This window comes from Natator depressus, chromosome 5 (assembly GCF_965152275.1).
Source record: "Natator depressus isolate rNatDep1 chromosome 5, rNatDep2.hap1, whole genome shotgun sequence".
In the NCBI taxonomy this organism is placed as follows: domain Eukaryota; kingdom Metazoa; phylum Chordata; order Testudines; family Cheloniidae; genus Natator; species Natator depressus.
In genome coordinates this window covers 106,198,898-106,211,200 of record NC_134238.1, presented here as the reverse complement: position 1 = coordinate 106,211,200, position 12,303 = coordinate 106,198,898, and the positions used below count along the sequence as shown (strand labels likewise).

The 12,303-nt window shown below is 42.0% G+C and overlaps 1 protein-coding gene across 16 annotated transcripts in view; it reads left to right on the top strand.

Annotated features, from left to right (window-relative positions):
• Window positions 1-5,687, top strand: part of MPDZ (multiple PDZ domain crumbs cell polarity complex component) — a 130,527-nt gene extending 124,840 nt beyond the window's left edge. For 11 of the 16 annotated variants that reach the window (XM_074953398.1, XM_074953396.1, XM_074953384.1 and 8 more), the window contains 4 exons: window positions 448-552; window positions 897-1,009; window positions 2,379-2,502; window positions 3,417-5,687. In XM_074953398.1, the coding sequence (XP_074809499.1) occupies window positions 448-552; window positions 897-1,009; window positions 2,379-2,502; window positions 3,417-3,563 (489 nt within the window). In that variant the 3' untranslated portion in view covers window positions 3,564-5,687. Of the gene's footprint in view, window positions 1-447; window positions 553-896; window positions 1,010-2,378; window positions 2,503-3,416 lie in introns of those variants that run through there. The other 5 variants (XM_074953395.1, XM_074953391.1, XM_074953393.1 and 2 more) reach the window with 2 other exon arrangements.
• Window positions 5,688-12,303: the final 6,616 nt, after the last annotated feature.

The following is a 12,303-nucleotide window of genomic DNA, read 5'->3' as shown; positions in this document are numbered from 1 at the left end:
CTCTGTAGTGTATGTGATTATATTATCCACAAGTAGATTCAGGTCTTTGAGGATATAAACCTCAATAACTACTACAGAATCAGGGCTGTTTCACCAGTTACCACTAGAGAATTATGACTTGCACTGGAATCAAAGGGCCAGATTCTCAGGTGGCGTAAATTGCTGAAGCTTTATTGAATTCACTAAAGCTGCATTGATTTAAACCAGCTGAAGATCTGGGCCAAAGACTTTGTTGTATCTAAGATCAAGAATATGCTGTAGACAGGTGGTAAATATTTCCTTGATATGATATATTTTTTGCAAATCCTGCTAGCAAGATCCAGTTACTCAGTTCAAGTATTCTTCATGGAAAGGATATCCTCTTATTTTGTGTTGTAAAAATGGCATGTAGATCTTGGTGACATAGCTTCTTATTAATGGCTAGCTCTTTAATTTTCTCTTCTGTAGGTTGGGGATAGGATTGTTAATATTTGTGGAACATCCACTGAGGGCATGACACACTCCCAAGCTGTCAGCCTACTGAAAAATGCTTCAGGCACTGTTGAACTGCAGGTAAGGAGTTTCTCTGCACTGATGTTTAGAATGCACTTTGCAGTTTTGATTCTGAGGCTGAAAAACCAAAAGTAACACACAACTGCCCAGTTCTGAGGAAAATGTAGCCAGAGAATATAGGGGGTTGGAGGGTTATGTTGTGCAGTTTTCACATCCTCTCCATATTTTGCTCCAAAGTTACCACTTAGTCTTATTTTAGCTGAAAGGAAGAAAAGTCTCATTTGTTGCAAAAACCTGTTTTGGTCATTTCACCTTTGTAAATACTGTGGTGTTAATCATGGTGGGCTCAGTTGTCCGAGCGTCACCTTCCTCATTTCACTGCTATCTACAATGTGCCCTCTCAGGTGGTGGCCGGAGGGGATGTAAGTGTCGTAACTGGTCAGCAACAGGATCCACCAGCTTCCAGCCTTTCATTTGCAGCACTCACCTCAAGCAGCATCTTTCAGGATGATTTAGGGTAAGTGCATATATTATCCTTGATGGATCCTTTCTAATTGGGTTACTGTAGGGCCCACTAGCTGGGACTGCTCTTGAAAACTGCCTAGAATTTGCAGCATGTTCAGAGTGAGGTGTCCTGCCAGCCTAGTCATGACTGTCACAGGAAGCATATAACTGGGCTCCTTAGGCCACATAGGACATTCTGGTTCATTTCAGAGTACAATTCACTATGCTGGTTTTGACCCAGAGAGCTATGATACAATTTGATTGCAGCACCGCAGAGACTGCTTCATTCCTTGTGTTGTACTTGAGATTAGCTGAAGTACTTAAGCTAATTGCCCCCTGGCTTAAATGTCAGGGCATTTTAAGTACGTGGCTGTTGACTCTAGAACTCACTCTCCCTGCCAGTCCATCAGAGCCTGAGTTTGTTGACTTGTCGGGTATGCTGGAAGGCACAGCAGTCCATTTACTGCCCGAGAGAGTGTTTTGGGGGCTTCATAGATTTTGATAGGTCACCTGATTTCCTGGGCCAACACAACCTCCGCAGTGGTTGGGGTTTTTTTTGTTCTTGGGGCAGGGTGTTGGTGTTTTAATTTTATACAAAATTGTACCTGCAGTTTATTGCAGACACAAACATTAGTTGATATTTAAATACTTGATGTGTGTGCGCAAACAAATAGTTGGATGCCTATCTGCTAATATTCCCATCCTGAGTATGAAAATATGGGCACAGTTCTTTGTGGTTGAAAAATTAAATTATTTCAAAGTAGACCATCACTGAAAATCAGCCCACAAACTTCTAGGTATACAGTGTATATTATCTACTGGAGGAGTGGTGAAAAACATGTGATTCAAATTGTAAGTTCTATAGTTCTTTTAGTCTGTCAAAACATTGCAAATTTATAAAAATACAAGGCCAAGCAACAGAAGAGAACAGGAATGACTAACCCAGACTTAGGAATTGGTTGGAGCTATTTTTGATTTTCTCTTATATATGAGTTTTGGGGGAGGGAGGGTTTTTTAAAATAATGTAGTTTTTGTGGGGTTTATTTTGTTTCTCTCTGAGCTCCATGATACTTACTTATCCATAGGTAATAAGCATCATACAATTATGCAGTGAATTAAATGACAGAATGAATAAACTTCTGCAGACAGAAGGTTAAATACCATGGAGAAGTTATGAAAGGAAACTGTAAATAAGTAACCAGCCTATGGCATTAAGCAGGATTACAGTGGTTGACATGAACTGAACTATTCACTGCAATATACTTAAAATCCTATGTAGAGTTCTCAGCAAAGGAAAGTTTAAGAGCCTCTTTGCTGAACAATCCACATACTGGACTAGACATTCACAAAAGAAACAGGATAACTTCTTTTCTCTGTTGTAGGCCCCCTCAGTATAAGACCATTACTCTAGATCGAGGACAGGATGGTCTAGGCTTTAGTATTGTGGGAGGATATGGCAGTCCTCATGGAGATTTACCCATCTACGTTAAGACAGTATTTGCAAAGGTAAGTGCACAGGTGTAAAACTACTCAAACAATTCAGTGCTCATGCTCAGCAGCTGGTTTATTAATACGGCCTGGGGAAAAGCCAGTGGGTTCTGGACTGTTTATTTCATTGTTTGTCTTCTCCAAGCAGGAATGCAGATACCATTTTAAATTGTGTCTGCAGTTTGAGGCTTTAAGTAAACTGGGCCCAATTTTCAGAATTCCCATTTGCTCCCATCAAACACTTGGATTTGAGGTTGTAATTTAGTTGTCCACTTTGGACAATTGCACCCTCCCCTTCCTCCGTTTAGTTTGCATTCTCTTCAAGCAGTGCTTGGGGTTAGTTTGAATTATTTGCTATGAATATTGGAATCAAATATAGGCCAGAAACACTGGATCCAAATCTTAACTTTGGAGAAGTTCACATCCTCATCTGAACTTGGTGTATAGCAGGCCTGAGTCAGATAACCAAGTTGGAAGACCTCCATACCTTGACGTTTAGGTTCAGATCTGGATTCGATTTCTAATTTGAATTGTTGAGAACTTTGCCAGCCAAACCAAGATGGCTGAAGGAGTTTAAAAATTCCATAGATCTGACTTATAGAATGTATGTAGTACATCGTTCCCATGCTGTAAATTTCATTCCACTAATAAGGTGATGAGGACTTTCGTGAATCCACCTGCTTAGTTTGCACAGTGGAAACTTTATGCAAAAACCTATAGGCAGGTAGAACCAGCACCTACTAAGGACAAAATGAGCCTGGGTTTGTAATAGTGAAAACTGATCAGCGTAGCCTTTCTCAAGCAGAAAAGTTTAATGTGTGCTGTATATTGAACCCATCTTACTAAGATCCTCTTTAGATTTCTCTGTGAACAGCTATAAAACCAGGAGTTTCAGAAATGCATGTCTGCAGTTACATGCTGTTTAATTTCAGGGTGCAGCAGCAGAGGACGGACGGCTGAAGAGAGGGGATCAAATCATTGCTGTCAATGGGCAGAGCTTAGAAGGGGTGACCCATGAAGAAGCAGTTGCTCTTCTAAAAAGGACAAAAGGGACTGTCACTCTGACTGTTCTCTCATGAATTGGCTGTCCAAAGAATAGGATCAACAAGATCCCATTATCTACATTCCACATAGCAAAGTTTATGTAGCCATCTTACTATTCCAGCTTGACCAGACTGTTACATCACTGAAGAAAAAAATAACACTTAATTGTATTTTTGAACACAATAGAAGTATTTGTCCTACTGTCGAATCACTGGATGGGCTTATGTAGTCTCTGGCAAAGACTTAAGGTTTTTTATTATTATTGTAATGAATACAGTGATCCACCAGAACATGAAAGTTTACATTAGTAACCACATTGCAAAACTGGAATGTTTTGCAAAGAGGCTTTGAATATTTGAGATAGGTGTGGGAGGGAGAATGTGTGCACTAAACAGTCAAGGGGGAAGGAGATAACTAAGAATATTTAAAAAGCAGAAATAAAGTCACAGGAGGAACAACAGTTGAACAAAAGAAGATAGATGGAAAAATTAGTTAGAAAGTCAGTGCTGCTAATTCCATGCTCCAGAAGCAAAATAATGGAGAGGTAGGGTTGGTTTTTTTGGTGCTCGGGGGTTGAAAAATCCACTTGCAGGAAACTTTCCCTGGTGAATGAGGGAGCCCTACTGCACCTGCAATATCACAAGGATTTAGGCTTCTCTTTTAAAGTAGTGAAGTTCCTAAGCTTGGTGGGTGTGAAGATAATGTTCCCGATGTGAACAGTAAAATGAACACTGTCCTCTTCCTAAGTTTGCAGAATGGCAGCTCCAGTGTCACTGCTGCTCAGAGCTTCTTGAAGCAACAGCAAAAATTAACCACTCTGGCTAGCTACCGTGTCACTAGTCAGAGCCCAGTGGAAACAGGTGTGGAGTCAATTTCATGCTGCTGCTATTGCTCTAAGCCAGTGGTGGACAACCTGCGGCCCACGGGCCACATGCAGCCCATCACAGTAATCTGATTGCAGGCCGTGAGACATTTTGCTGACGTTGACCATCCCCACGCATGGCTCCCCGCAGCTCCCAGTGGGCGGGAAAGGCAAACTGTGACTGCTACTGGGAGCTGCGGGGAGCCATGCCTGCAGATGGCCAATGCCAGTAAAATGTCTCGTGGCCCACAATCAGATTACCCTTATGGGCCACATGTGGCTCACCACTGGTCTAAGCAGAAGCAGATACTGAAGACATTCAGAGAGGAGGAGGACCCAAAAGAAGGGATAGAGGAGGGGTAGAGTAATAAAGACCCCCCCCCCCAGTAGAGAGGAGTCCAAAAGTAGGGCAAATGATAGAGGTTCCTCTTCATCTTCACCCTAGTCAGAAAGCATGCAGGAGAGGAAAGGATGGGCAGAGAAAGAAGTCCCTTAGTCCTTCCAGCTGCTGGAAGGAGTTCTAAATTATTGAACACTTACAAGCCAGACACTGATATGTAAGATGGAGCCCTGTAAAGATCTAGGAACAATGCTCCTGGCTTCTCACTATAAAGTGTTGTCCCTGGACCTTACTTGTGGATTCCCTAACGGTCAGTTTCCCCACTTTTGCCTCATATGTATCTGCTTGGTCAAGCCCCATCTGTGATTGAACCTTGTCACTAAATACAATATGTCTTTAAAACCTTTAGAGAGGAAGAAATGTCAAAGGTCATGTGAGCACTGGTGTTCCTTTAGGCGAGGGTGCCGCCCACGGTGTACATTCATGTAGCTGCAAGATTGCATATTGACCAGCAAACCCCTATAGCAGCTGGAGCACCATGTCAGTTGTTTATAATATTTAATTATTGAGTTCTAAAGCGGGGGCACATTCAAACTGTGCTAGAGAAATATGCAATTTTACTGAGTGAAAAACAGCAGGGTTAGGAGTGTTTGAGAGCTATTACTTGTGAATTGATAGCTAAATATAAGTGGATTAACTAAAAAATCTCTCTTTTTCAGTAATTATTTGAGATGTTACCATACAATAGGCTAAGAAAAACAGATGGTGCCAGTACTTGAGGCAACTGGTGATGCATTATTAGCCTGTACTCATTCCAGTGTAGTGTGTGAAATGCCTAAGTTAGAGTATGTAAAGTCTCTTCAAATATTATCTATATTTGTAACAGAAGTAGTGTACAGATATTTTATTATTGCCTTTGTGTCTAAATGCAGGATTCAAGAAAATAAATATGAAGCTGTAAGTGGTGAATTAATAAAGTTACAGGTGTATTTGTGGTTGCTTTGTGATGGAGTTGTTTTTTCCCATTATTAAAGGGTTGGTATTAGGCCCACAATTTAGGTTTTGTAAAATAACATCATCAGATTTAACAAAACTGGGATTAATGCTATAAATGCATCAAGAATTCTTTTAACTTTTCCACTAAAAACTATATTTAAATGTTGCATAGCTGCATTCCAAACACTGCAGTACTGTCTTCCAGCTAATTCTGGAGACCCAGACATCAAAACTGACTAGAACAGAGGTTCTCAAACTGTGGTCCGTGGACCACCCATGGTCTGCAAGCTCCATTCAGGTGGTCCGCGGATAGTTCCCTCTAAAATGCGTGCCTGGGCGACCGCACATGAGAGAATGAAGGGCCACCCACCTAATTAGTGGAGCTGCGCAGGCATGGCTCCACTAATTAGGTGCCTGGACCCTGGAAAGGATGCACAGTGAGGTAGGTAGTGGCCTTGGGGGGAATAGGCAGTAATTGGGAGGGGGTAGTGGGGTGAGAAGAGGGAGTGGGGGGGGGGATTTGGGACATGCAGGGCTGCAGTGGCCAGGGAGGGCACATCCATCGCATTAGAAAGGTAAGACTAATTATTATTAAAATATGAGTTGTATGCTTTTATTTGTAGAACAAAAAAAGTTGTTTATTATTAGGGTTTTTTTTATATAGTGCTTTTATCCAAAGCGCTTCACAATAGTTAGCAGATGGTACAGGCAACATTTGGAAAGATCATTAAGTAGTCTGCCAAGACCCTCAGCAATTTTCAAGTGGTTCGCAAAAAAAGACGTTTGAGAACCATTGGACTAGAAGTAAATGTGAAATTGGCAAGTTCTTTTTCTCCAAGTTGTCAAATGGAAAAATCAGTGAAAATAAAATTAGATTAGGGACACAGGAATTGCTGGAGCAGTGACCCAGCTAGACTGTCTTTGACCGTGGCTATACTGCTTCCTCAGAGAAACGCACAAGATACCACATAGTGGACAACTATGGAATCACTTATGCTGCAGTGTATACACCAACCACTGATGGCAAGGGGCTGATTATCCAGCCAAACTTTTTTTTCTCTTTCATTATTGTGTAGTTAACCCTATCTAACGTAATTGGACTCGGTCCTGCAAGGTGCTAAGCCCTGTGGCCCTGATTCTGCAAAGCACTCGTTTTTCAGTTACTTTGATGGCTCTACTCCTGTGCTTAAAGTTAAGTAGTGCTTTGGAGGATTGGCATCAGAAGGAAGGCTCAACATTTCAGAGGGCCAAACCCATAGAGATCTCTCACCCTTTAGTTGAATCCTGCTAAGTGCTTGACTTTTAATAAGATAAACAGATGTGTGAAAAATGTGGGTCTGGATTGAACACAGCTGACTTGCAGGGGTGCAAATTTCTCACCCCCGGCAATGATAGTCCTGTTTTGCAAGAGGCTGTCCATCAGGGAAAGAAGGCTTTAATTTGTGGTTGGGGTTCAGGGCTATCCCTAGCAATTCAGGGCTATCCCCCCCCCCCCACCACCATTCACCGGCAGCGTGGCTGAGGCCAGGTCACTACATTCCCGCTGCGGTGAGTGCAGGCCCAGCCCAGCTGAAGAGCTCGCAGGGGTGGGGCTGGGAGGGGGCCTAGGGGAAGAGGTCAGGGGGTGGAGTAGGGGCAGGACCCTGGGGAAGAGCTGGAGCAGCACGCAGCTACGCAGGGCACAAGGAAATGTGGTGCCCCAAATTTCCTGGTGCCCTACACAGCTGCATGCTTTGCATAGGGGTAAGGACAGCCCTGTTGGGGTTTCACAGCAGGCCAGATCAGTGCTGAATCCAGTGGGGTTGAGATTATTCATCCTCTGCAGGAATCACGCCCATAAAAACAAGAACATGAGCTGTATATATTACACGGCAAAAATTGCACCTGCTTAATGGACCTATTTGTTCTGCTCTTCAATGGCAAAGGGGCACGTACTGTTGCAGGAACAGAGCACAATGGCTAAATATTCAGCAATGATTAACCAAACTGTTACGTTTTGCAAATCCAATATTTTGCCAAGCTAGAAGATGTAATCCATGTTACACAGTTCTTTTCCTTTCCACTGATTTGTAGAAACAAAACCCACATTTTTGTAGAATGGCTAAGTTATTTCTGTATATCAAGTATTAGATGATCATAATGGTCCCTTCTGACCTTAGTATCTATGAGTCTGTTTCTTGCCCATGGCACATATGATGCAGTTGGGAAGAGATGAAGACTTACTTTTACAAATGTTACTAAGGACGTTGCACACAGGGACCACTTTAGTGCATAAAAGCCTTTAAAACTACATTATACATATATTTATTTTTGTTCCTTTCCAACTACTGGATCATGGATCTGCCATGGCACCTTTCCAGATCTCAAATGTTTGGAGTTACTGGTCACTATAGTAAGGTTGCTGTAAGCATGTAACAATATCCTATTGATTTTAGCAAAACTTCCACTTACTGACAGTGGACACACAAATTTCAGACTTTATTGTAATAATGTCTCTGGTGATGGAATATGACCTCATTTCTACTGCAGAACTAGGACAAGCTTCCCTTTGAATTGTTTTCCTCCTCCCCTGCCCTCAACCTTTCTTTTCACTAGGGAAAATGCTTCCACAATGGGATCAATATTGTTATTCCTGACAGAATAATAATTTGAAACTATACATAAAAAATGGATGCGGTTCCCCTAATAATGCTGAATAGCAATTAAAGAGAACGGATATGAGATTAGACAGTGCAGACCCTGAAAACTTTGTTTACGTCTCAGAGGGAAGATACTGGCACACTACAACCTTTCTTTATTTTTGCTTGACTGCTGTTTTTTATTGCCAGCATTGTCATACCAAAAAATTACTTCAGTGGCAAAATGTTTTTACAAGAAAGAAACCCACCTAATCTTCTCCTTTGAGCCACATTTTAGAAAACAGCCTTTAGCAATAAAATCTGTGCGACACAGTGACGGTATTAGATCAGGAATAGTGAATTCTGTACAAAAGATTTTTTTTTTAAAGGCCATGAATGTGCGATTTGCATTACTTATCAATATAACTAACCTTAAGTAACTGAGTGCTATACTAGAGGTGTTAGTGTCTGATTGCATTTAGAAGCTGAAAGGGCATCTGCAGTTAGGTGATTGCAAACATCATTCGCCTGCTGCAGAATTAGCAGCTGGCCTGCTAAAAGCAGGTGAGGACCAGTTTCAATTTCAGTGCTCAGCGAGTAAATGTCTGACTTGTTATCCACTTATTTAAGAATGCATTCTGATTGGGTAAAAACTATGTTTATTTGGAAACATTGGTTAATTTTTTTCTCTCTCTGCCCATCTTGGCAGACTTAACCAGCCCTATGCCTTCAGCATATAAAAATAGTCCATGGGGTAATGGGATAGCCCAACACAGCTATTGTGATACACAGTTTTTTGTCTATTCATGGTGCTTTTGTGCACTTCACTTGGGAAGTGGGTTAAATCTAGAACTTATTCCATGGGAGGAAGCATGTCATGGGATAGGAATCAAGCTGAGTTCTAATTCTGGCTCTGCCAGATAGCTGGCTTGACCCTGAATAAATCACTTGGTCTACACGTCTGCCCACACACAACTGAGATTAAGGAATTTGGGAACTTTCTATTAGCACTTAAAGTGCAGGCTTAGTACTAAACCCAAATAGTAAATACAGTAATTTTCAAACAGCTGATGAAGTGGAAAATGAATGAGGTCTATGATAATATATGCAGGTTTTATGTAACTACTTTGTAGAGTGTTTTTCAGCAGAAAAAAAACCTAAAGTAAAGATGTAGTACTTCACATGGCATCCATAACAAACAGGTGCGTTAGCCATGGGGGTTTCTGTGATAATACAACAATGCCTAAAGTCTACCCCTCACATATTAACATATTTCATTTGGTTTAATTTTTCATATTAAAACAGTTGGCTCTCTTTGGGTTACAATTCTTCTAACGCGCTGGTATTTCTGTAAAGATCAATAATGTGTGAATAATTCTGTGTGGAAGGGAACAGGAGCTGGGGGTGAAAATGTAGCCAGTGCCTGGGACGTACAGTAGATGGGGCGACAATCACTGATTCTTGTGTGTGGCTCATCTACCCATATTCATTTTTCTTCTGAATCATCCCAAACTTCATGATCCTGTCTCTACCTTTTCTTACTGACCAGGTTCTGCAGCACACCCTGTGGGCCAGATTTTCAGCCTGTACTCAACCATGCCTTGGTTTTTGGCAACTGCAGTTTTTTGGGTACAAATGAGGATGTGCTTTAAATGAATTAGACAGCTAATGAGATGCATAGATGTTGAGATGATATGAGTGCTCATACATAATATTTGCTATGAACTTGCACCTGCAAGAATTGACTCTCAGGAACCACAGAGTCAGAGGATACTGATCCCTGTCACAGGGTAAGGGTATTATTAACCTTTGTGACCCAGGTCACGCATTCGAGGTAGACCATTCAGTTCATGATGTGTCACCCTTCGGTGTAGTTATGACTCCCAAGTATTTCCAGCAGACAAAATGGAAGCTGGGTTTTCAAAATCTGATTCTTTAACTCAAAGACTCCGTACAGCCACAAAGAAATATTGTTTGAATGAAATTATTCTGAGGATTAAAGCGAGGCTAGTTTCAAATATGTACTAATCTTTGCCAGTTCTGTTACCTGCAACAAACAAGAATAATACAACTCCTTATATTAGATTTCTCCCTAGGAAGTCCACCAATTGGGATATCACACTGGATATGTCAATTTTTGTAGCTTGGGATTGACATGGGCAAGTGACATGTATTCGTGGAGTAAAATTAAGGTTGTTTTGGGGTGAGCTTGCTGCACGTGCAGAGGTAGGCAGACGGTGCATACTTAATTATTATGAACACTACAAAGCTTTACATTTATTAGTAAAACCTCATTTGAATATAAAATACAGCATCATGTGTTCACCTGAGCCCAGGTCCTAGGTGCCTAACGGGGAGCTAGGTTTCTGGTTTTGCTCTAGCTAATTTCAGGGAGGGAAGCTGTGTCCCGCGCACATTTCTCATGATTTTTTCCCCCCAAAACCAACTGTAGGGGCTCCAGCAGGGCGAGAGCACAGCCCATGTACTTCTCCTTTTCATATACAACAATCCAATCATGGTCTTCTTTTTGTCAGTCATTGATGCACTTTTACTATTGATAGAGGCTAGATCCGAGTCTGGATTTGTGTCCTTTCCCTTCAGACACACACACACACACATACACTTATGAGCAAAGGGGTCATCTGTAAAATTTGCTCCAGGTTCACATTTCTAGTATGTCCAGTTCAATGGCATTTTCACCCTTAGTTTTGGGTTGGCCCACTCTTTAGTATAAATAGTCACGCTAAACACTAGGACGTGTATGGTTTTGATGTCATCTTCGTTTAAGCTTTATGTACAAACATGCAAGACCCAACTCCCTGTGTACACTGCTGCTCAAGCAGGGTTCTGAATGGCTTCTTAACGAAGGCCCCATAAGTGGGCACCCAAACCACTTTACCTAATGCCTATACAGTACACTTTTCAATATAAGTAACACAACAAAGGAAGAAAAATATCAGGGGGGAGACGGATGACGTCTGTGAAGCATGATTGTGTGATAGGAATTCTTTCAATGAAGTTAGTCCTAACTTAATGCACAGTGCTCTTGATAATTTAACCTTTCCAATGACAGTAGAGGTAACATTTTTTCAGCAATCACTTAAGTATATTGACAGATTGGATAGTTTTTACCATGATGCACACACCTCAGCCAAAACCCTTCTACTGACTCACTACGGAAGCAAGTTAAACTTTAGCAGCCGAGTGGACCTTTCATGCACCAATTTACCAAGTGCTGTGCACAGTAATGAGTTAGATACTGGCAGTACAGCTACTCCTCAATTAAAGTTGTCCCGGTTAACGCTGAGTCGTTGCTGATCAATTAGGGAACATGTATGTGATCCAGTGCCTGCATCGGCACCCACAGTTGGGACTCTCACTGGCACTAATGGGTTTGATTCACCACTGTTACTCCAGTTTGATGGTGGTAGAATACCCTTAAAGTTAGTGGAGTTACAGTGGCACACAGCTTGAATAATAGAGTGGGCCATCAAGCCCCATACACTGATGCCAAGTCCATGCTTATAATATTGGGGACAATTTTTACTATTTAAGGGATAAATCTTGCCCACTCCTTAATGGCTACAGCGGGCCTACCGCTAATGGACCAAGAGGGGTTCCATTAAACACGGTGGATGATTTGGGAAGCTTATTCACTTACCCGTGTGTGCTGCAGAGCACGGGATTTTTTTCCCCCCTGTGAACTGGGGTGTTTCAGGGTGGGGCCGTGGCAGCACAGCGCCTGAGAGCGGAGGTGAAACTGGTGGCGCTGTAATAATGTGGCTCTATTGGCCACTTCTCCCACTCCCCCCATAGAAGAGGTGGGCTGCAGCCATAGGGTCTGTGGCAAGCCCAAGGCTGCAGTAGCAGGATGCCATTCCATGACCTGTGGCGCCACAACTGCAGCCCCTGGCCTTGATGAATCCCCCATTCACAGTTCTTATTTTATGACACCCCCT